Here is a 26,498-nt window from a genome sequence, read left to right as displayed (position 1 = left end):
TAAAGAGGGTGACTGTTTGTTAAACTTTTCAAGGGTTATTAGCTCTGAATGAAGTTTTTTTTTCCTTTGGTTGTTTTCCAGTTTAACCTTGAAACCAATTAAACACAAAGCAACTACCAGTTTCCAACCATTTTTCACCCCTGTGTGAAAAGTTTAAGTAATAACATAAAAACAATTAGGATTTTAGCAGCTTGATTAAACTGCTTGGAATGAATGAATGAATGAATGAATGAATGAATGAATGAATGAATGAATAAATAAATAAATAAACAGTTCCCTGAATATTGCTTGTTTCAAGGCCAACATTATAGGAAATAGCCTACAAGAGCCAAAGCTACACCAAAGCTTTTTCACTGGTACTTTATTTTGATTAATTAAAAAATAATCAATTAAGACTGTAGTCTTGTTTCTAAGGGGGTCCTGTGGATAGTATATTTAAATACCAGGATTCTTAATCACTTTGGTCCAATACAGACCCCAAAGCCATTAACTATTGATGCCTGCTGTTGCTTCCTATGCTGGTTCAAAGTGTACAGCAATGTTACTCATTAATGGTGAAACCACTTCCATAGTAAATATGTAAAAACAGCAATAACAGCAAGTTTACCAATTTCTAATTTCAATAAAACCCTGATTTAACAAGCGTTACCTTGGCAGTTGACCTCGTTTTAATGATAAAAGAATAAAACAGAAAATAAAGTGTTATCGCAATGAAACCACAAATATATTGTGCTCTTACCTTCCCAGCTTAGTCAACTACCAGAATGTAATGCCCTGCACTGTAATAGGCCCTGTAGTTTGGTTGCTGGTCTCAACAAGGATCAATGTTATGTATAGAATTATTCTCATTGGAAAGGCTGATTCAGACAAAATATTTAATTATAAAAGGGATCAGTAATTTCAAAAAGTACACATAAGAAAAGGGCATTTCCCAACCTTACAGTATTTCTTTAATGTATGTTCTTTCTAACAACAGTCTGCAGCCCTTTCGCCAAATAAATGTCCCTTCAAAGCATTTTAATTTCATTTGTTTTTCTGTTTTTTTAATATGATCTAATGGAGTGACTCCAAGGAAGAAATACACCTGCAAGCAAGCAATCTTGTAAAACAATTTGACTTTCTGATCTCATTCTCGTCGTGAGTTTTATTTTACCAAAAGGACTCGTAAGGCTGCAGACAAAATTGGTTAGCACACCTTGGCTTAGCATTGTAGAGTTTTGAGCTGTTGTATCAGCGGAATGCTATTTTTTTCCATTATTGGTACATAAAAATTAAGAACTCTGGGGATAAAACATAATTTCCTTCAGTATTTCTGAATTGTGCGTTTGATCTGATAAAAAGTGGAATGCACTTGTCTGGAAAGATTAACTTGGTGGCTGTGGGGCACTGACATCATTTACCAGCAGCTGCACATTCTTCTTGATAAAACAACAATCTGCGCAAGAAACATACTTCAACTGAACTTCAAACGCTGTAGCAAGGAATGGTTTTAAAAGATAAAAACTCTTTAACCAAGTCAGTCAGTTTTGCTATGTAATGCGTATCTCTCTGGTTTCAATTATTCAGTATTGCTCACTCCACATTCCCAAAATTCAGAGCAGAGAATTTCATGATAAAGAGATGCAGAGACAGATCATTACTGTGACGTGTGTCACCAAAATGCTGTAATGAGTACAGTACACTAATGCTGATATGCTGGAGGTAAAAACCAGCCAGGAATGCAGCCATTTATAAGGTTACAAGCTAAATCTTAAGAAAACTTAGAAGAAACTGAACTGCTCCTTACTGCAGCTAAGTGGCTTCCTACTAGATGTATACCTTTACAATAATTTTATCTGGCACTGTCTTTGCACTAGTTACAAAATAGGAACTAATAGCTTTTACTCAAGTAGAAATTCTTAAAGGGGTACAATGTGCTGTTAAACTAGAGGGAAACAAATACAGCAAACCTGTCTTTACAATAACAAGCAGTCATCTAGCCAGCAGTGTTATAATCGGTACAGAAACTATACCTAGGGAATGAATGATTGTAACAAACAGAAACTAAAACAAATACTTACATATATAGTACATAGTTTGAGTTGCTTTTCGCTATATGAAACTCCTACCAGCTTAAGTGAATGAGCAGCTCATTTAGCTAATCTGATGGAGCCAAGCTTGTGAGTTTAAATCCTGACATACCATGTGCAAGATTGCAGAAGCTACCAGTGGACACACAATTATTGTTGCAGAAAGCAATGGAAGTATCCTGTAATAAAGAAAGACCCATGCATCTGTTCACACTCCAACTTGTACAGAAATGTAATTTTATTCTACTCCTCTACAAAAGTTATAGTAATTTGTGAACTACATTACAAATTCAAAATATACATAATATATAAGCAAGAAAGCGACATTGGTTTTGACACAATTATTTGCAGTGTAGACGCTTTCTCAACAGAGGCCTGTAAATTATTCTTATAAATTGATGGGTACAAAACATGCCAAAGTACTTGTAATTTGTTTAGGAAACTGCCCTTTTCAAGCAAAAGGCTTTTATTTGAAATTTCCTTAACTGAGGGAAATGTTTAATTTACAAATAAAAGCTACATTTCATTAACCTGCAATCATTCTATTAAATACTGATAAAAAGCAATACCATAACTTGCTGAATTAAAAATCTGTGTATCACTCTCTGCGCTACAAAACTGGAATTTTAAATGCTGATTATGGTTATATTACAGACTTAAAGAAATATTTACACATACCATATACATATATATATATATATATATATATATATATATATATACATATATATTCTAGTCTATTTATACAAACCGAAAAAACAAGGTTGTCAACTGGGACTGGGACAAATGTAAGAGAGAAACCCGTGCTGGCGACTGCAGAGGTCTCAAAACTACTGTGCTGGACAATCAAAACTCCAATTCTCACACATGTTGGGACTCATTTCCACAGACTGCATGCATTAAAGTTATGGATGTGTGAATGATCACTTCTCATTCCTTGTCACAGACATTTGGGGAATTTGTTTTAATGTATCGTTTCATTCAACAATAGATAACCAAATCAGCCTTCTTTCTTGGTGGAGCACTGTGCGTAATTCTACTGTGTTTGGGATCAAATCCATCAAAATACAGTAGACTTCATTTAGTCTGCAGGGCACAATCGCTGTAAGTGATACATCTTCCCCTTAATCCTGTAGCAACATATTCCTTTCACTACTGCAGTAGTAGTAGTAGTCTTTTTGTATTGACATATCATAGCCAGAATCACCCACTCTGCACCAAAACATTTTATTTGCATGACCTGGTAATATATTGTCTTTGAGATATTTAGACTGTACAAAGGCCAAGACTTCAACCAGATAAGATAATTTATATGTAGTGGTACCCAAGAGTATCTTTTAAATGCATGTTGATATTATTACCAATTAGGAAATGTGGATATCTACAGTATGCTGGTACGCTTTGTAAAGTGAAATATGAATGTATAAAATGTATTTTTGAAAACAAAATGGTTCTCTTTCATTTCCTCCTAAATTGTTCGGAACTATGAAACCTTTAAAAAAAAGGATGAAATCTTAAGGGAATGGAGTTCTTTTTCATATTCATATATCACTTCAAAACTATATTTGTACACAACAGTTCTGAAATATATTTGAAAGTGTTGAGAAGAATTGTAATATGCAGCACATAAAAAGACTTTAGGAACTGGCATCATTTGTTTATCAGTAATTTATTTACCACACTGCCAGCACAGAAAATACTTCAGACATGGCACAGCAAAATACTGCATGTAGCCACTGTTTGTGGGTTAATGCACAGTTCCATGCTACATATTAAAATGGCCAATATATTTTCAAGGTTGTTAAATTTGTCTTTCTAGAATAAGTCCTCTGCCTTACTATAATCTAATCAATTCATACAGTTGCTTCACAGCATTGAAACCACAAATATCAGAAGAGCAGATATAAAAGGGGATCCTTAGCAAGAATTCTCTATTCTGTGGTGCTTTATTGTAAAGACCAAATCAATTTTGAATTGGAATGGTATATGGTTTCCTACATGACATCTGCATTACCTTTTCTAAAACAAAATAATCCATATTGTACAAATGGTAAAATCAGAGACTTTGCTATCAAATAAATAAGCAAGATTATTTTCTAAAAGGACTTTTCAGTGACAAACCAACTGATGTTGTACAGGGGTTAGATGTGCGACACATGCACGATGCACTATGACAATGTAAAATGAAACTCCATATGGAAGTCTTCTTTGAATGAATACTGAGGCACCAGGGATGTGAGTATGTTAAGAATGAGAGGTTATACTTTTGATTGGGTGGGAAAGCCCACAACAGCTGAAGAAAAAAAAAAAAAAGTGTTTAGATTCCTCCACATGTTAAATAAATTTTATCACAGGATTATAAAAATACATTATACTTTATAAAAATAGCCTTTCCCTTGTTTTCAGTGCCTTTCAGTATATTTATCATTTGATTAATATCTGGAGTCTTTTCTGTCTTGGGCTCTCACGTCCTGGATGAGAAGTTGATACTGGAGACCATTTTCTCAATCTTCTCCTCATTTTTTAAGATGTTGGCCTTTGCAGCACAGATTTTGTCCTGCTGGTCCTTGATTAGCTGCTCCAGCTCCACCAGCCCAGCTTTAAGGGGCTCCACAGCATTGTCTGTTATTCTGTGGGAAAAAATACAACTTGCATTATGACTGAACACAACTTCAAGACACACTACAGCTATGGCCAAAAGTTTTGCACCACTCTTGAATTAATGAAAATCTAACATGAAATACTGTACTACTTATGGCTTCTGGTAGACTTTTCTAGTTTCTTTGATTACATAATGTTAAATAAAAGATCTAAATTATGTTCATATAGTTCTTTTTGTTTTTCATTATGTCTCAGTCCTAAAATTCTAGGTGATACAACACTTTTGGCCATAGCTGTATGTTTAATAGTAGATTCTGAGTACAGTATCTGTTTTGTCATTTATAATAAGTTACTATGTTCTATGTAGGCTATTTCTTATTTTAAGAGACATCATTTTGCACAATTTGAACAGCTAGAAACACTCAGCTTTGCGGTCATTTCGTCCAACCTGCACAATAGAATATCTCTGAAACAATAAGACACCCTTAACATGACATATTAACTTAGAACATATTAAAAATGCCTGTTAACATTCTATGAGCCCCTAATATAAAACATAATTTGTGCACAGTTTAGTTGAATACGGTCATGTTTCTTAATATTTTTTGAGTCTATGAAACACCAGCCAACTTTTGAGAAAACTTTCTGGCAACTTATGAAGCAATACATTCAACTTTTTAAGCAATTCTCACCATGTGAATAATTTAAGCCACAATATCTAAATCTTGATTTGTGGTGCTTTGTAAAAAGTGCTTGAAAATGTTCCTGGCAACTAGTTGCTTAAAAGTTGCCAGAAAAAACTGCCTGGTGTTACTAGGCTTTAAGGTATTTGGCATTTAAAGAAAATGAATCGTTTTGTGAATGGATATGGCTTTAGATGAGTCAAGCACAATAAGGATGGATTGAAGATTATGGGGACTCTTACCCAATAAAACAACATTGTCTGCAAAACAACCATACTGAATTCTTCACTGTTTTAGTTAAAGATATTAATTCCATTAAATCTTACCTGCCGTGGAAACATGTATTTTATTTTAAAACCTGCTATTTGTTACTACACTAGGTTAAAGAACTATACAGATTGGATGCCATGCCTTTAAGATAGTATTGCACTTCTTTGGCCCTTTCCCTCTTGACTGATGCTTTGAGCCAGTAACAGGCTTTGAGCCAGAGTCTAACAGATTTCCTGAGAGGAAAGCATGGAAACTGAACTCACTACCAGATTTCGTGTTTTAAACTGAAAATATGTGTTTGCTATAATGTGCTTCTTGAAAACTGAACATTTAATGGAAGTGAAAAACAGGTAAGATTTATGGAACTATTGTCTTACCTACAGCGTCTTTAAATTAGGTATTGTAAAAATCCAATTTGTACAGATAAATAAATCTCTCAATGTACTCACTCAACAGTTATCTCCTTGTTTTTTTTTCCAGAATCATAATATGAATTATATTAATGTTACTAATTTTGTTACTATCCCTACACGGAATGAAACTTGTAATCACATTGCGATTGACTTGTATTGTATTGTTCCTGTAATCACACAGAGATTGGCTTGTATTGTATTGTTCCTGTAATCACACAGAGATTGGCTTGTATCGTATTGTTCTTTGTAATCACACTGAGATTGGCTTGTATTGTATTTTCTTGTATTCCTCCTACCTCTGCTCCTTGAGCAGTGCTGCTGCATGCTCTGCGTTCTCGCTGCGCCACATCTGCAGCTCCTTCTTCATGGAGTCCATGTCCTCCTGAATGTAGTCCATGATCTTCCCCAGTGGGAGGGCACTACGACACACTGTCTGGATTGAGGACCTCAGCTTTTCAGTCTCCCTGAAGACTAAGTCACGCTCTTTTCTTTTTGTTGCCGCCGATACAATTGTCTTATCCTGATGAAAACAAGAAATAAAGTCAAGTCCCCTGCACTCTCACTAGTGGTAATTCTAGGTTCCCATGTGAGCATGACTAAACCTTCAAACTGAAAGTTAAGTGTGTCAAATAAACATTGTCATTGACGCATCTCAAAGCACTAAATATTGCAAGTGCATGATAGAATAATACAGATTGCTAAAAGTCAAAACTCTACTGTATTTATTTTTGTGGGTTGTAAAAAAGAATATACTTGTCAAGTGCAAAGAATTATAATGGTACAAAACAAGCAGAAAACAACTTCGTTGCCTGAAGGAGTGGTCAAATTATTGAGTAGTTTGTTGCTAATTTTATACCATTACAATTACAAAAGACTCATTGTTAAAAAATTAAACAGCGTTGTATGCAAAGCCTTGATTTTTGATGAACAATAAGACCCTTTAAATGTATAAATACAGAAAAATAGCTTTCTTTCCCTCCCTCTCGTCTCTCCTCTATAGGGCTTGTGTCAAACTCTACCATGTCACCTTTCACCCCAGAATGCTATGGCCTCCCTGTGTGCACAAGCCCCCCATTGTTTGCTCAGCTGTGTGTGCTGGTGCAGGGAATACTGCCAAACTCAGCCTCATGCTCTCTCCCCGCAGAGGAACACATATATACAATGCTTTTGAAAAAAAAAAGTTTCCAGACATGTATTTATTTACTTTTGTATCAGGATGCGTCAGTGAAAGTTGTAGCATAGCGGTATTTTGCACGTAATACAAGCTTGCCTAAAAATGAAACACTTTCAATTCACCCGCAGTCTTTCTTAGCAGTACGGCTAAAAAAACACCTGCTAGAGGGATCTTCATTGCTCGTTCAAACACTTGCTGTGCAGAAACCATTAAAGAACATGGCACTTATCTACTGTTACCTCCTCGTGTGATCTTTAAAGATTTATTTTTTGCTCTCAATAAAACTGTGCATTGTGGATATTTAAATGTTTCTATGTAGCGATCGCCAGCACATATACTGGTTTCACATCTTTAGTCTGGAGAATACATTAACATCCTCAACCTTTACTTCCGTCAAGCCAGTAAATTACACCCCGGGGAATTATGCAATTACGCGCCCACGTAATTTTACGCATACACCGTATCAACACGCATAGGTGAGGAAAGGGAACATTGTTCGATTTTACCAGAAAAAGCTACAACAAAGGTCCCACGTTGCAAATATATCAGCAAAAGACAGAGTAAAAGATTTTCTTTGTACACTGTAAAGCTGGCACCTGATGCGATCCAGAGCGCTCTACTGCCAGGGGAAATTGACATCGAGTTGTTTTGGTCATCGACAGCTGACCGTCTTCCTAATTTGAAAACATTAGCTTTCAGATACATAAATGCAGTAAGTAACAAATACAGCTGATGCTCAGCGCAGCAACTCGCTGTAGAATCCTGTCCTGTCCGATCGGAGGCGTTTTTTTTTTTTTTTTTACTTATGCTAGTATTTTGATATCCAGCATGAGAGAAGAACCCAATACGACTGCATAATGCTTTTGTTACTTTGAACATACCTGTACAGAGATACTGCATAATTTTGCTTAATTTTGATTTTTTTCTGTACATAATTCCCTGGGGTGTAGAAAGTATCCCTCCCCCCTTATCTGCATGTGTGACAGTATAATAAATCTGCCAAAACATTTCAAATGTACAGAAACAGCAAGTCAGAATAAAGGGACAAGCCACAAAGAGGTGGGGCAATTGGGGCAAGATGAATAAAATGCATTGGAGACTTGACCACAGTGCTTTAACAGATTAGACAAAGATGTTTATTATTTTTTATAGTACATCTCAATCCCTATATGTATGGTGAATTTCATGAAAATTTTTCTTCATTTACTATACGTTTAGCCTCTTCTTAACTAAGAGAACAAGAACAATATGTTTTGACCGCCTCTCTCTTCCAATATAGTGCTTAGAGCTGTCCAGAAACATAATTTGAATACATCTGAAAAAACAGGTAGCTATGGAAATAGCCTAGATTTCCCATAAAGTTTTCCTCTATCCTTTATTCTAAGGTGGCCGAAGTAACTACTATGACTCCCAGTATTATTTTGACCCAGTTATAATATTTATATTATCTTAACAAAAATAATATCTTATAGTGGCTATAGAAAAATTCTACCTAAATACAATATCACAAGCTTTTTTTTCCAGGTCGTGTCATTAAAATAACAAAAAATAAAAATTAACAAACGCACAGTTGTATGGTCATTTGTATTTTATGAAAAGAAGTCCATCTACAAAAAATGTAGATCAAAATTTTAAATGATAAAATATAAGCTGTTAGAGTTGCTTACTGCAGATGAGATCCCTGGCGATCAGATTGAACTCTTAATCCTATCTGTTGTTTTGGAGCCGTCTACCCCACTTATTTCCCTAATTTAGGGATGGAAAAAAGATTCAAATTTCATAACAGTTCGCAGGACTGCATACTTTTCTGTGAGATTAATTAGGTCCACCTGATATTTTCCTATCTAAGGTTTGCCTAATGAGCTCACAGAAAAACCTGTCTCATATGACAATGCAATGGGAGTCTTGTTTCCCTTCCTGCTGTGGTTAGAAATCACATTTGAATAGGCTATCATCACCTAGCATTTGCAGCAATACTAGAAGAAACTTTTTTTTTTGTCAAAAGTCCTTAACAGAATACTGAAGACATTGAGAATTTGAAATGTCTAGAAGCTGACTACTTTTAGAATTACCACATTGAGAGCTTTAGTTATGTATGAATCACCTTTAATATTCTCAAACCTGTTCCTGGTTAAGCACTATTTGTAGTTAACCAAGTTGAAGTATATTAATCTAATATCAAAGGAAGGGATTGAGACATTAAGCAGGTATAGTAATGAAAAACAGATCTTGAAAAATGTATAACTATATATTACTTATTTTTTAGTGCTGGGACAAATAGATTCAGAGCAATATAATAGCTTTTATTACTTTTTGAAAAATGAATGAATATCCAAACGGATATTTAATTAATGAGCGAATACCTGAACATGAAAATCCTGTGTTCGTCCCAGCACTAACATTTTGTATCATTGCAATCGTTGCTCCATTATTGTGCTTTAATGATTTCCCTCATACTTGTTGCAAAGTACCGTTCAGCTAAACTTGTGGAATCCCCATAGTTTGATTTCTTCATTCTCAAAAAAATAAAGCGAGGCTGTGATCTTTTAACTGCTTGATGGCAGCATCTGCTTTACAGTACAGTATGCAGCCAGTTTAAACACTTGAAATGTCACAGACTCACACTGCAATATAGAACATGGAAATTAAACGGTCACCATTCCTCTCTTTCTCTCTCAGGAACTCATGAGGCTCTGACTGTATCTGACTTGCTGCTGCTCCAACCCTGTTGAAGCAATGATGTTTAAGAATTCCAGCATAGGGCACATTCAGATAACATGGTTACTTATAATTGGTGTTCCACATTCCTAGTTTATTCCGAATTTTACCAAAAAATTGCAGAATTATTTATTTTTTTAACTGGACGTCTGTTTTTACTGATTTATTCAATTTATTCTATTATTCAATATTTTCCTGTTACTATTTTCTAGGAAATACACAATATTTTGATTAAAATGCGGTTTTATTTCGACTCCTAGGATACAGCAGTTTAGACGTCAGAGGCTCAAACAGCATTCAAAACGTGGTTCTCTTGTCACTTCGCAAACACATTATTACCTGATTATGTTGGCCAAACAAAGTCTGATTATTGTGGCAATTGCTGGGCGTAGTAACTAAACTGAAATACACGCAAATATAATATTTTTAGTGGATGAGGAATTTGGACAAAACATAAATCAGTTTATGAATATCCAAAAGAAAATGAATGTTTCGAAGTATACAAAAAGCAAAAATAGCAGAAGTGGGTCAGATGAGGCAGAGGATACTGCTGCACTTAAGTACATGGAATACGACAACTGCTACCTCCATATGTGTTTTGTATGCAGAAGATGAGTATACTGGATAACACTGTGTAACAAATCTTTTTTTTTTTTTTGGTTCCTGGGTAGTAAGTGTTATTTCCTAATTGCTTATGCCTCAAAAAGTATAGAAAATGGCTATTATTCCCCACAAACTTTGCTTTTGTGACCAGGACAGTGATATTTTGAAATTTACCTATTTTCCAGAACATTCCAGATAGATTCAGTGCTGAGTAAACTTGGAGTAACTTCTAGAACTTTCCAGTAATATAAATAGTAGTATAAATACAGGGGCTTAAGCCCACCAGTTCAGGTTTGTTCCAGCTGCCTAAGTGGATACATATCTGCATTTTTCTGAGATGGCATCAAGAGGCTGCAAGCATCCGGCAGACGCATTTTGCTATGTCTGCGGCCAATTTATCAAGACAAGAGCGAAAAAGTACTCCGTGGAAGCATCTGCTAAGATGTGCGAGGCCTACAAGGCATATTTCGGCATGCCTGTCGGGGATCAAGACAAACCCTGGGCACCTCATTTCACCTGCGAGCACTGCAAAAAAACTCTGGAAGGTAAGATGGACAATTGTTGCTCGGAATTTTATGTTATAAAATTTGTTAAAATTTTTAAAATTGTAAAAGTTTTTAAGTTTAAAATGTTTTACAATTTTCAATGTTATTGAAAAAATATATCATACAGACGTGCTCAAATTTGTTGGTACCCCTCCACAAAAAACGAAGAATGCACAATTTTCTCTGAAATAACTTGAAAATGACAAAAGTAATTGGCATCCACCATAGTTTATTCCATATTTAATAGAAATCAGACTTTGCTTTTGATTTTTTATTCAACATAATATTGTAAATAATAAAACAAATGAAAATGGCATGGACAAAAATGATGGGACCGTTAACCTAATATTGTGTTGCACAACCTTTAGAGGCAATCACTGCAATCAAACGTTTTCTGTAGCTCTCAGTGAGACTTCTGCACCTGTTAACAGGTAATTTGGCCCACTCTTCCTGAGCAAACTGCTCCAGCTGTCTCAGGTTTGATGGGTGCCTTCTCCAGACTGCAAGTTTCAGCTCTTTCCATAGATGTTCGATAGGATTCAGATCAGGACTCATAGAAGGCCACTTCAGAATAGTCCAATGTTTTGTTCTTATCCATTCTTGGGTGCTTTTAGCTGTGTGTTTTGGGTCATTATCCTGTTGGAGGACCCATGACCTGCGACTGAGACAGAGCTTTCTGACACTGGGCAGTACGTTTCGCTCCAGAATGCCTTGATAGTCTTGAGATTTCATTGTGCCCTGCACAGATTCAAGGCACCCTGTGCCAGGCACAGCAAAGCAGCCCCAAAACATAACCGAGCCTCCTCCATGTTTCACTGTAGGTATGGTGTTCTTTTCTTTGAAAGCTTCATTTTTTCGTCTGTGAACATAGAGCTGATGTGACTTGCCAAAAAGCTCCAGTTTTGACTCATCTGTCCAAAGGACATTCGCCTAGAAGGATTGTGGCTTGTCAATATGAATTTTAGCAAATTCCAGTCTGGCTTTTTTATGTTTTTCTTTCAAAACTGGAGTCCTCCTGGGTCTTCTTCCATGGAGCCCACTTTCGCTCAAAAAGCGATGGATGGTGCGATCAGAAACTGACGTACCTTCACCATGGAGTTCAGCTTGTATCTCTTTGGCAGTTATCCTTGGTTCTTTTTCTACCATTTGCACTATCCTTCTGTTCAATCTGGGGTCGATTTTCCTCTTGCGGCCGCGCCCAGGGAGGTTGGCTACAGTTCCATGGACCTTAAACTTCTTAATAATATTTGCAACTGTTGTCACAGGAACATCAAGCTGCTTGGAGATGGTCTTGTAGCCTTTACCTTTACCATGATTGTCTATTATTGTCTTTCTGATCTCCTCAGACAACTCTCTCCTTTGCTTTCTCTGGTCCATGTTCAGTGTGGTGCACACAATGATACCAAACAGCACAGTGACTACTTTTCTCCATTTAAATAGGCTGAATGACTGACTACAAGATTGGAGACATGTGTGATACTAATTAAAGAAACAAATTAGTTTGAAATATAACTATAATCCAATTATTTATTATCTTTTCTAAGGGGTACCAACAAATGTGTCCAGGCCATTTTAGAATATCTTTGTAGAATAAGCAATAATTCATCTCTTTTCACAGCTTCTTTGCTTTATTCTATGACATACCAAAGGCATGCAAGTATACATGATAAAATAGCTTTTAATTTCATCACTTTTCAGGAGGAATGAAGCATTTTTTCAATGAGCTGTAAGGGTACCAACAAATTTGAGCACGTCTGTATATGAAAAATGTTGCGAGAATCTCTTACACATTAGTCATGGGTGAAATAAATGTATTTTCGTAGGATGGTACAGAGGGGAAAAGAGAGCCATGAAGTTCGCTATCCCAAGAATTTGGCGGGAACCCACTGACCACTCAAGCAACTGCTACTTCTGCATGGTGGACCCTTCCAAGCGGACCGAGTTCTCTGTGGGGAGGAACAACGTCAAGTGGGAGCATCAAATTGGGCCTTATGAAACAATTTGTCAGAGCTCTAGATAAGGAGTCGGCAGCCTTCAAGTACCTTCAAGACTTCTTCCCTAAGCTGTCTGAGGCAAAGGTCAAAGCCGGTGTCTTCGTCGGATCACAGATAAAGAAGATCCTGGAGTGCAATGAATTCCTCAAGAAGCTCACTAGTAAGGAGAAAGCGTCTTGGAACAGCTTTGTCGCAGTGGTTCAGGGCTTCCTGGGCAATCACAAGGCCGAAAACTATGTGGAGCTGGTTGAGACTCTGGTGAAGAACTACGGCACAATGGGCTGTAGGATGTCCCTCAAAGTCAATATCCTTGATGCTCATCTTGATAAATTCAAGGAGAACATGGGAGCGTACTCAGAGGAGCAAGGCGAGCGCTTCCACCGGGATATACTGGACTTTGAACGCCGCTACCAAGGACAGTATAACGAGAACATGATGGTAGACTACATTTGGGGGCTGATTCGTGAAAGTGATTTACAGTATAATCGTAAATCTCGAAAAACTACTCACTTCTAAATCTTTTGTAGTCATTTTTGTATTACTTTAGTATAAATACATGTTAATTTGGATTCATATGTTGTTTTTTTCTGACTTTATGTGAATGAAAAGACACAAATTCGCCCGTTTTCTCATTGGAAATAGGTCAATTTCAAAATATCACTGTCCTGGTCACAAAAGCAAAGTTTGTGGGGAATAATAGCCATTTTCTATAATTTTGAGGCATAAGCAATTAGTAAATAACACTTACTACCCAGGAACAAAAATTGTGTTACATAGTGTAATTAATATACAAGTTTGTTCAACAAGTGTTCAATATTACATGGTACACCGGTTTACCAAAAAAAAAACAAAAACAAAAAAAACGTCCTTATCGAGCTAAATAAGCCTACATTTAATTGCTATCATTTTTTTTTTTCTTTTCTAAAAAGCAACAGCTAACCTTTTTGTTGCTATTGAACATCTGGTCGCATGGTGTATATTTCACTTTCTGCACAGGTCTCTCTACATTGTTTTAAATTCATTTTAGATCAATCATTTCACTTTGCAAGGAATACAAAAATGCATTACAGAATGCATAAGTCAAGTAGCACAGTACTATCTCTCCATCTTAACCCCCTCTCCATTTGAAACTGTACTGGATCCGATACTTCCTCTATCAACAAGACATACTTCTAATAGATTTCTCTGAACCCCAACCCTTTGTGGCTAAATAGCCATGCCTCCAACAACTACAAAAGTTTCACTATAAAAGTACACACAGTAATAATGTTTCTTTTTTCATTGACAAGTGCATTTTGATGTATTTTTCACTTTTTTTGTTAACTTACAAAGCAGGGGTTCAAAACAAAGTGTCCAAAGGCCATTGACCCTAGAGAAAAAAAAAATCTTTCATAGATTAGACTTTTTAGAATTCTGGTATGTTATTTAATGTATTTTAATATATGTGTAGATAGTATAGGATGCGTGACACAAAGCCACATCACACAAGATTCATAGGCATCTACTGATGATATAATACTCACAGCCTAATTATCTCCAAGGTTTATCATTTTTTGTGTATAACAGGTGGTTCCGAGAATTATTGCTTCTACAGCAATATGGTCCTGCACCTTTAAGTAGTGCAACACCACATCATTAAAATGTAATTAAAACTACTTAGCGTGTTAAATGTTCGCACTGACAATAAAAGAACACACTGAAAAATAAGCGACACATTAAACTGAAACAAGAAAGTGAACTGAGAAACAAGCAATCCATTTATGCAGCTTTTACACACGCTTTAATAAAAAGAGAGCGCAGAATGAGTTTGTCAGAGCCGCGCTGTGCTTTGCTGGACAGCCACTGTTTATTGCAGAGGTATGTATTGGTGACCGTGTGACAGTACTGTCCATCAGTTAAAATGCTGCCTAATGCCGACAATCTTAATCGAAAATATTTGACAGAAAATGGTGATGATTTAGTTGGTAAACTTATGAAACACATTGATGGAAACGTCCAGTGCGATTGGCTTGGACCGCCCAGTTCTGTCAATTTTCTTTTCTTTTTATGATTAAGGCAAATATACCTGGCTTGTTTTGTGCTGATGTCATGTTCATATCTTCTATAGATACTACTTCCATCAGCACAGCGATTGCCCAAACGTTCGCAAAGTACCAGCTAACTTGGGGAAAATGTGGCTTCGACTTGCACAGATTCTGCTTCATCATACATGCCAGGGACATTAAACTTAACCAGAAACCAGAACTGCTTCGCATCATATTCCACATGTAAAGTGTGTATACTGAGATTCTCCCCCCCCCCGATTTTTACCGATGTTTCAATTAAAAACTATTTTTGACCGATTTTATCCCTATTTTAATATATGTAAAATGAACTCTGAAAAATTCCTGGAAATATTTTTTTAAAGATAAAAACCGAAAATGCAGAACACTACTTATAATCCAAGTCAGCATAGTGTAACCTATGAAAATCAACCCATTATTACGACTTCCTATGGCACTAAAAAGCAGTCCACCCAGACCAGTATGGACATCTCTTTACTGTTTTATAACAGGAAACAGATGGTATTTCTAAAAAGTTTTCTTAATTTTTTTCAGTAGTTTTTAAATGAGAGGTTTAAGATAGATTAAGGCTTCATGCAATGTGGGTGGTTTATTTTCAAGCCCATAAACACCCAACCTAACTAAATACAATTCAGGACATTCACCTACTGTAAATACAATACAGGAAAGCAGGCTGTTTCGGTCTGTTAATAGTCATCTTACACCTCATCTCCCCAAAAGTCTGGGCCAAAATAAATCAATCGTTTATAGGGGGCCTGTCAAGGTCTACAAGCCCAGAGCGGCCTTATTTTTCCTATTTTTCACGAGGCACAAAGAAAAATATTTATTTTAAGTACAGCAGATCTCGTCTGTTTTACCCATTACCTAAGTCTGTGATAAAGGCACTGTGTGAGAGGCAGGTGGCTCCCAGAACCTATTGCTTTAGAAATTGCTTGACAAGCTGGGCAGTGACGATGCATTAGTGACTAACTATTTCTTATATTATTCTTTGAAATTATAATTGAAAAAAAAATTAAAACAACATGTATTATCACCAGACATATTTAGACAGTTATTGGTGGTTTCTAAATAATAGGGCAGCAGTGTGGAGTAGAGGTTAGGGCTCTGGACTCTTGACCGGAGGGTCGTGGGTTCAATCCCAGGTGGCGGACACTGCTGCTGTACCCTTGAGCAAGGTACTTTACCTAGATTGCTCCAGTAAAAACCCAACTGTATAAATGGGTAATTGTATGTAAAAATAATGTGATATCTCGTAACAATTGTAAGTCACCCTGGATAAGGGTGTCTGCTAAGAAATATATTATATATATATTATAGATATATAATTAGATCAGAAAGGCAAAGAAAATCAAACATTACTGATCATTTATATCTAGTTTATCCCAAACGATCAATCTTTTGAAATCAACTATAGTATTTGTCAGGCAGAAGAAATTAGACATCTACATGTGGCACTCCGTGCCTTTTGCAGTCCATTTCAGCTTCTAATTATTTTTAACCAATACAATTGTATTTAAACATTGTATCATTGCCTACTTCCAAATGCAAAAAAAAAATACATGCTTATTCTTAATTGTATAATACAGTCTGGGGCTACATGTAAATCACATTCTGTGAAAAAGATAATATGCATGTGCTAAACCTAGTACTTCCTGGATTTCCAAATCTCCAGAAACATAAGCTCCTTACTCAAAATACAGTATGTACCAAAAAGACTAAAATAAATCTTCAAAATTCAAGGATGAGAATTCTACTTTTCTATTTCCCTAAACAGAACTAATCTCACAAAAATACAACAAACCATTATTTATTTAACATAAAGCAAAAGTACATGTATTTCAATGTTAGTGGCATATCAGAATTAAAACACACTTTACCACTGCTAGAAAGTACAAATAACTAAAAAATGTATAAAGATTACACAAATATTGCATATTAACATTGCACCAGCGCCTATAAAAAATGGTAAAATGAAAAGGTTAATATAGCCTAGCAGTCAAATCTGCTAGAACCCCCCCCCCCCCCCCCCATAACCCATTCTTAAAGTTGTTTTAGGAAACAAGTGATTTAACAGGGGAAATACAGTACACTGAAATTGTCAGAATGGTCACTATAGACATGTGCTCCTTCTATACAGGTGGTCTTTAATACAGGGTTTACTGAATCCACGGAAATACCTGTTCTCAACGTTTTCTTGCAGTCTGTGATTTATTTATTTTTGTGTAGGTTCTGCATGACTGAACCAGGCCTTCTTCTGACATCACGTTCAATCACCAGCTGCTAATTTACACAACAAAGTTTATTTATTCACCATAAACCTTCATCAAGGGTAATTGCATGGTGTAAAAGGGGAAATAAAAGTATGCATAAAAAAGCACAGCTGTTTAAAAACACCAAGGCCGACTAAATAAAGTCTCTCCCTGAAATGTAACTTATAATAATATACATACTTTCCAAGGGTCATGGATAAGGTCACTTCCAAAATATACACTGAATTCTTTGCCATTTTACCCTTTTGTGACAGATTGCGATCAGTCATCTAGCCTGCTAACCAAGTTCAAACCCCAGCCTAGATGGCAGAGCAAGAGGGCAAATTCCTAGAGTTTCATACAAAAACAATGCCAGCAGACATTGTCTGCAATGACAACTGCTACCTTCATATGTGTTTTGTATGCAGAAGATGAGTATACTGGATATTTAATATACAAGTGTTCAACATTACGTGGAACACCGGTTTACAAAAAAAAAAAACGCCCTCATCGAGCTAAATAAGCCTACATTTAATTGCTATCATTTTTTTTTTTTTTTTTAAAGCAACAGCTAACCTTTTTGTTGCCATTGAACATCTGGTCGCATGGTGTATATTTCACTTTCTGCACAGGTCTCTCTACATTGTTTTAAATTCATTTTTGATCAATCATTTCACTTTGCAAGGAATACAAAAATGCATTACAGAATGCATAAGTCAAGTAGCACAGTACTATCTCTCCATCTTAACCCCCTCTCCATTTGAACCTGTACTGGATCCGATACTTCCTCTATCAATAAAGACATACTTCTAATAGATTTCTCTGAACCCCAGCCCTTTGTGGCTAAATAGCCATGCCTCCAACAACTACAAAAGTTTCACTATAAAAGTACACACGGTAATAATGTTCCGTTTTTTTTTTCATTGACAAGTGCATTTTGATTTTTTTTTACTTTTGTTGTTAACTTACAAAGCAGGGGTTCAAAACAAAGTGTCCAAAGGCCAGTGACCCTAGAGAAAAAAAAAAATCTTTCATAGATTAGACTTTTTAGAATTCTGGTATGTTATTTAATGTATTTTAATATATGTGTAGATAGCATAGGATGCGTGACTCTAAGCCACATCACACAAGATTCATAGGCATCTACTGATGGTATAATACTCGCAGCCTAATTATCTCCAAGGTTTATCATTCTTTGTGTACAAGAGGTGGTTCAGAGAATTATTGCTTCTACAGCAATATGGTCCTGCACGTTTAAGTAGTGCAACACCACATCATTAAAATGTAATTAAAACTACTTAGCGTGTTATGAGCCCTAACTAACTCAACCAAGCAGGATTCGAGAGATTCTGCGGATTGCCTGCAGCTGTATGTAACATTTTCAGCAGTTGAGGATCTCTGTGTTCCAGAATGTGATATAATTAAGCGGCACATGGTGTCCATGTAAACAGGATGCAGCTTCATGCTTTTTGCATTTAAGAGTTTGGAATTTTAGGGCTAAAGGCCCTGGAAATTGTGCCGAATTTAGGCTCAAAATAATCAGCAGGAGTGTGTGGCACAGTTGAAATTGCCTTAGCTTGGATTGAATATAGTTCTGGTGCATTGACACTCAATTCTCAAAAAGCGAATGCCTTCCAAGCCTTTGGCATCTGTTACACTTGACTGGAAAACTGGATGAAACCAGTCTGTCCTTGAATCACAGACTAATATTTCATATGAGATGCAAGTGTCAGACAAGAAGAAGACAAGTTATATGGAGGGTTATCCTATGGATATCTATTTTAGAAGCTTACCTTAGATTGTTACCTGCATGCAATGGCTAATTAAACCCATTGTAAAGCCTGGAAAAGGTGGAAACAAATGAGCAGTGAAGGCATGTGTATGGCTTGCAAGTGCAAGCTATACTCCACATCTAGACAGAACCAGGCAGATTCTGGTTGATGCACGTATTTAGTTCTCTTGCAAATACTAGAGTTCAGTTCAAAATCTTTAAAAAAAAAAAAGACCTGGTTGACTCATTCAGTGCCCAACTGATAACGTTCACTATTTTTACTATGTAATTGGTTTTAAATTACCCCCAGGAATAGAAGTCTTTAAATTTGCCCTTAAAACATGCTCTCACGGCACTGTTGTTCCAACCCTTTTGCCAACTAGCAGCGAGGCAATAAACCAGCATTTCTGTCCCTTTTATCAGACTGGGGGCTCAAGTATCCCTTTTCTGTTAACTATATGAGAGAACACAACAACAAGATTACATGCAATGCCAGAAGCAGGGTTGAATTAGAACACTGTTAAGATTTACAATGTCAAGCCTTTGGTGTTAGCCCAGAATGAAAGAATATCATTTCTTTATTACACTGACCTTCAGCCCTTTCAAGTTAGGAAGGAAATCATTAGAGCCCTTTAGACAGCACATGAAGCAAAGCATGAAGGGGAAGGGGTTTCCTAAATAAACCATAGTGCTGAGAAATGCTTCCTTTAGCTGCAATGCAGATTTATTCTGGTAATAGCTTGATGCAAAAACAAAAACCTTGGAAAAAGCAAGCAATTGCTACGATTTACATATCTGTAAAGAGATCAAATGGAATGGTAAACAAGATTCTGTTTATTAATACTACATAGCACTGCATCAAACGTCTGTCTACTGCAGTTACGGCACCTTGTTTTCTGCCTTTTAGTTGTCAGACGCTTTAAAATTTGCTATATTATTACAAAATGTAACATTATTATTTTACATGCTATGCAAAATGCTAACATCATGTCCCTGATGCATAATGAAAAACTACAACTGCACCCTATACTGTTTGTCAGACTCCAGCGAGCCGGAGAAACCATCTCTAATATCCCCTAATTTGTAGTGGGTAAGAGCATGTTCAGAATTGTTATTCTATTGAGACAAATTGTACACTGTAGCTTTCATACAAAATAATTGGCATAAGAGCCATGTACTTATACTGGGCATTAGTAACAAATTGTGGAAGAGAACAATGGTATTGCTTATTTTAAAAAGCAAACAAGCAAAAAAGCAGACAGAAAAAAGAGTGTAAGTGAGGAAAGCTATTCATGGGAGCTAAAACACGATTGAAGATAATCAGGATTATCATGATAATTTATAGCTGATAATAACTGAAAATGTCTGTATCATCCAAACTGCAGGGTACAGTTGTGTTTAACCAGGACAGACACATTGAGAGAGTCCTTATAAAATCGGACAGTACCCGAACATTTATAAAGGCTATATTTTTTAATAAATAATTTATCATCAAGGTAGTTATTATGCTTACCATGTAGAGCAGAGTTTCCCAACCTGGGGTCCAAAACACACGATAAGGAGTTTGTGAGACTTCATTAAGATCAAAGTAATTGTATTTTCTATTTTTTTTTGGGGGGGGGGGGGTCTGTGCCATACATAAGAATGTTCACAAGGGGGTCTCTGTCGAAAAGGTTGAGAAACACTGATGTAGAGTGTGACACATAGCCAGACATGTACATAGTCAGCCAATAAGGGTCCCCAGTTTTTGAATGAGAAAAATAACTCCAGTCTCATGAACGTGCAAGAATGCTTTCAAATACAATTTACAACAGACTACTATTGAAAATTAATCCACAGCAATGCATTATAATTAAGGGCGTAGTAACTACTGTTAAATATATATTATTAGTATTAGCGTAAACTTTGTGATAATTGAAGGATCAGTTAATAATGCTGCTAATAAAACCGATGCAAGGGAAACACATCAGCTAAATACATTTTTCAAATGAAGACACTAAAAAAAGGCAAGAGTAGAGTTTCAGATTAGGATAACCTTTTCCAGTATGACCAGGAACACACAAGTAGCGAATTCAAATGTTCAGTTACCTGTTTAGGACTGCCCAAACATGAACAGGAATTGAACTAAACACACCGCTCACCACTATCTAAAAGCATGGTGTTTAGCCACTTACACAACTAAAGTATATTGTTTATTATGGGTTGTTAGTTTCCATTTCATTTCCTAAACATTTAAAACTTTAACATACTGGGCATGTTTATAACCAAACAGAAAAGCCATCATAGGAAGCCTTCTATAACTTTTTATAAAATTCTGATTACATATTAAGCTTACATTTTCATGTTTGAGAACTAAATCAAATGTTGTGCAATTCTATTAAGCAACAAAAAATCTATGAGACATCCCAAACATTTTTTACTACCTGGAAAGTAGACACTGGCTGTTAGTGTAAGCCAAATTCTTGAGGAACTACTGTATATTGACATTGCTAGGTAGCCAAACTGGTTTACAGTAAGTGTAGCAACAGCACCACCTAGGGAACAAAATATGGCAACTTTACCACAACTCCATCAGCCAATAATATGGGGAAAGAATTTTTGGACCTGGGTTGTTAAATTTAACCCTACCTGGTCTTTTGTCTTGGATGAAGGTTGTAAAGCCTCATAATCTTTCTTTGTTTCTAAAATTTTCTTCACCAGCCCACCTGGAAATGGAGAAAGGAAACATATATATATATATATATATATATATATATATATATATATATATATATATATATATATATATATATTTATATATATATATCTCAAGTAGGCTTTCATATACCTGGCACAGAGAAGGGTGAGATGCTGGGCAGAGGTAATCTACTGTGATTTGTGATGAGTTAAATCAGTAGACACACACAGGAAGCAGCTCTATAAAATCTTAATGAAAGGCCTCTGTGTACCATCAATTCTTGCAGTTTACGCAAATACAGCATTGTTGAGACAGAGGGTTTCATATCAATTACCTGACCTTCAGAAGCACTAATTTAATTTTATATCAATGGAAAACAACAACAACTTGGGTTTACATAGAAACTAGTATTTTGGGTAGATAATTTCAAGTATCATCCCTTAAATTCCTTTTGAACAAAAAAAAAAAATCCTTAGGTACCACTTACCATGTTTGTCGTCCTCTTTCAGCTCCACTGCCGGCTCCTAAAAAACAAACAGTTTTTTTTTTTTTCATAATGGCAATAATTTGTTTAAGAGGTAAAACCTGATACGAAGGGGCACATTAAATGATAACATCCAACATTTTTTTTTATTGGATAATATTATTTGATTTGATTTTGTTATGCTGTTTTTAGTTTTGCATTCTTCCTTAGTAACAGGGATTTTTTCCCCCGGAGATCTCTGGTATGTTACCAGGGATTATGGACCTTTTTTGTTTTTACATTTTCCAGCCATAGACAAGCAATTATCCTTATACTGTGCAGATGTTTTGCTAGTACCTAGTATTGTGCACCAGTATCTTTTTTTAAAAATAAAATTATCAGTCAACCCCAAAATACATACAGAGGTATACTTATTAATTTAATTAGCTGTATAATTTGCTGAATTTTCGTGCAAAGATGTGGTCAGCTGCCGAAGGACTGAAAGGTATACAGGAATTCCTGTTACTCTGTGAAATTGTTGTGTGGAACACTACAGATATACCAGTTGTTACAGTTTATCTATTTCATAACAATGTAAGAATTCATTTACAGTAGATTGTTTTTTCCTCCTCATATGTGGTTGATACCAAGTCTTTTGGGTGCAGTATGTTTCTCATTGGCAGACTAACCATTTCCATTTTGGGCAGGTCTGGAAGAAGTGGAGCTGCTTCCTCCACAACAAACAGCTCATCATTATCCTCGTCAGAGTCCTTTTTCCCATCCACGATCACAGCAGTCAAAGGCTTTCCACTACCGATCCTAGAGACAGGGGACACATGGTTATACCTTACAACCATTGGGAGTTAAATTGACTCATTTTCATATTCCATGCACTTCCACCAATCCCATCCACTAAAACACAGTGGCTTCTATTTAATTTAGCTAAATGGCGGTGGATCTAAATGCAATGTGTTTAAACATTTTCGCAAATCGTAATCCACGGTAATCTGCCCAATGTATGTACACAGCAATTTTGAAGGGATATCAGTTCCACTGTAACTCAAATAATAGGACGAAAGACTAATTACCTTTTCATTTACCATGAAACACTTTGGTGTGTGGTGTGCAGTATGTAAGGCAACAGTGATGACACATGTTAATCATTGGATATGAAATGCACACTCAGGTTGAGACATCCCTGAATTATGTATTAAAATGTAGTGGTAACACGCAATAGAATTTCATAGGATTGCACAGGGGTAAAAACAGTAATGCATTCAGTTTAATGTTTGCTTGTAGCAAATTATCCCTAATGCAGGAGATGCCACTGGTCTCAAAATCCCCCACATAGTTTACAATTGATCTGTTAATTTTTCAGAAGTTATTTTCTGCTTAAGAGTTTCTGTCTCTGAGTTCTAGATATACGTGTCAAGAGCCTCACACTCACAAGAGCTTATGCTTTAGTCAACCACATTTGCTCTGCTATTTCTCAATGGAAAACTCAATAAAACAATTCATGCAGCAGTATGGGATACAAAGCTAAATTTTCTGTATTTAAATCAAACACTTTCTTGTGATACAAATGAAGATGTACAAACATGATAAACAAAAAGGTAATGCTGCCTACTGAAATAATACACTACTGGCTTACCTTTCTACACTTGGCACATCAGCACTATTTTGACGTTTGACTCGTGGTGGTGCTGGCCTTGCACTACTTGGCCTTGGTATTCTCCTAATACACCAAAAAACAGACACACAAGCGTTACTTGGAGATCCGCAGGGACTAACATTACAATCATTTGCTTTTACAATGGAAAATCTGGAATCTGAGAATATTGGAATATTTATATACAAAGTATGTCAGTGTAACAAATAAGACTCCCAACGAATTGCATTTAGGGTTTACTATAAGCATAATTAACTATACCTTCGAGGAAATGTCCAATTACTCTGGACTAATTGGAGTCAAGGAAAAGATTGAAATGGAGTAAACTTCTGTACAATGCAAGTATTATGGTATCTGTTACACAGAAAGTATAAAGAATAGTAATCATTAGTCATTTTAGTCAAAAATGTCATTAACTTTTAGGAGACCTGTAAATAAAGATATACCATACTGTTGTTTTTATTTATCATCTCTTACACAATAATCACACAGTTTACGCTAAGGGTAACACCGAAGTCAACTAGATGAATAGAAAAGTGATTGTTGACCTCAGAAACTAGTAGTCGACTAATCATGCCACGTAACTGTAAACTTACAGATGGACGGTGCACTTGCAATCCATTACCACATAATTACATTTTAGAGCATTAATAAAAAGCTTGAAAACATTCCAAGCAGTTTTAAAAATAGTGCAAAAACAGCAAAATCTTATAAAAAACAGTATGTTCACAAACAGAGCACCAGACATTATCAAATAGATGTATTAATATATTTAGCAACTAGTTGATCTATTGTACGATTTTCAATTTGCCTGTCAAATTAGTAGTCGTTCTACCCCTAGTTAATGCCACAGCTTTCTTCTATGTGGGGCTCAGGCAGGTCTAGTAAATCGATTCCAGATCCCAGGGGCAACAAAACTAAAATATCAAAAAGCCTGCTCATACATTCTTTCAGCCAACTCTTTCATGCTGTGTTGTTGAACCAATTCATGTGAAATTGACCATGTTTGCAAAGTTTTAGCAGAGGAGGGTCATTACTACTAATTGCATTACACTGAGAGCTGCCCTGAAGCAATAGCAGGCTGTGTTACAGTGGCTGTTGTAGGAAATTAAATACTGTAGATGTAACCGACCTGTGAGTGGGCACGGCATCAACAGCCTCACCATTCTCTAATGGCATGGACTTGTCTGAAGAAAGGATTTCTGCCTCTGAAAATGATCAACAATATTATCCACAAATCTGTAAATAGGCCACATATATAAAATCAATCACTTTAAAAATAAATATATACATGTAAAAGGAACATGCATATCCCCTGCTACACTGTAAATAAAAAATAAAAAAATCAGTATCATGAAAAAGTAGATGACCATGATTACATTCACAAAGTAGCACAGAAAAAAAATAAAAATGCATCATAAGATAGACATTCATCAGTGATTCCCAGGATACTGTGTGACCTTCAATAGGTGAGCAAACGCGTAGCAGTTGATTGAAAAAGTTAAATATAAATTTAAAAGCAGTATTGCTGAAGATATAGGCTGCACTATACACTTAATTATAGGCCAGAACTTATGCAAATATAGGTTATCATGCCTTAAGGAACGTTCACACCACGTTTTAGTACAACTGGATGAAGAGTTCTCATGATATAAGCATGTATGCAAGTAATGGAGATGGCTGGACCTCCATAATAAACCCTCATATATAGGTATGCTTAATAACGTGTGTTGAAAAATGTTCTCAACAACAAAAGTTCATTATTTACTTACCAGGTAATGAGGTAACCTGCTCAAGATTTATGCTGCACTGATTTTATTTTTATTACAACAGCACCACCTAATGGAATAAAACAGCACAACAGGCCTTTAAAACAATCCATATATTTTCAGGAACTAGAAAGTTGATATCTTACCTCCATCACTGTCAGATTCATCTGAAAATAATAATAAAATGAATTTTGTATATTATTAATTGAAATTCATATACATCTCTGTAAGGGGAATAAGAAAGGTGTCATATAATTTGTGTTGAATTGCCCTATACCTGGGGCATTGCATGTTTTTCATATAAGCTACTCATATAGGTAAACGGAACAAAGAAAGGAAAAGCTTTAGTATGTGGAATACAAATGTTTACTTGACACAACTACTGAATAAAACAAGACCATACATGCCAAGAACCATTAAAGCGTTTCTAAGGATACAGAGCTTGTTTTGTTTTCGTTTTCTTTCTATAACTGACACCTTCATGGCAGTTTACACTTGACTGGTACTTTGGTACCCATGAATACTTGGCTGAACTATATTAAGATAAAGGTCACGTATAAAAATGATTAACTAACAAACATTCTTTGGTCACAAGAGTCAGCTTTCCATTGTGTTGGTTAGAGGTGTGTCAATTCAGCATGTATTGATGTATCACGATACATTTGTTTGCATGATATATTGTATATATGTACTATCATCCAAAACTATTAAAAACTCAATAATGCTTAATTTAGAAATACTAAAATAAATGTATGTTTCTTTTAATA

The 26,498-nt window shown here is 35.8% G+C and overlaps 1 protein-coding gene across 2 annotated transcripts in view; it reads right to left on the bottom strand.

Moving 5' to 3' along the window:
• Window positions 1-2,276: 2,276 nt before the first annotated feature.
• Window positions 2,277-26,498, bottom strand: part of LOC117403558 (TRAF3-interacting protein 1-like) — a 43,754-nt gene continuing 19,532 nt past the window's right edge. For both annotated transcript variants that reach the window (XM_059032049.1, XM_034005769.3), the window contains 8 exons: window positions 25,878-25,898; window positions 25,095-25,170; window positions 23,945-24,028; window positions 22,983-23,112; window positions 22,318-22,354; window positions 21,782-21,858; window positions 6,333-6,556; window positions 2,277-4,699 (listed from right to left, as the gene is read on the bottom strand). In XM_059032049.1, the coding sequence (XP_058888032.1) occupies window positions 4,534-4,699; window positions 6,333-6,556; window positions 21,782-21,858; window positions 22,318-22,354; window positions 22,983-23,112; window positions 23,945-24,028; window positions 25,095-25,170; window positions 25,878-25,898 (815 nt within the window). In that variant the 3' untranslated portion in view covers window positions 2,277-4,533. The remainder of the gene's footprint in view (window positions 4,700-6,332; window positions 6,557-21,781; window positions 21,859-22,317; window positions 22,355-22,982; window positions 23,113-23,944; window positions 24,029-25,094; window positions 25,171-25,877; window positions 25,899-26,498) is intronic.

This window comes from Acipenser ruthenus, chromosome 10 (assembly GCF_902713425.1).
Source record: "Acipenser ruthenus chromosome 10, fAciRut3.2 maternal haplotype, whole genome shotgun sequence".
Classification (NCBI taxonomy): domain Eukaryota; kingdom Metazoa; phylum Chordata; class Actinopteri; order Acipenseriformes; family Acipenseridae; genus Acipenser; species Acipenser ruthenus.
This window is presented reverse-complemented; position numbering and strand designations above follow the sequence as displayed.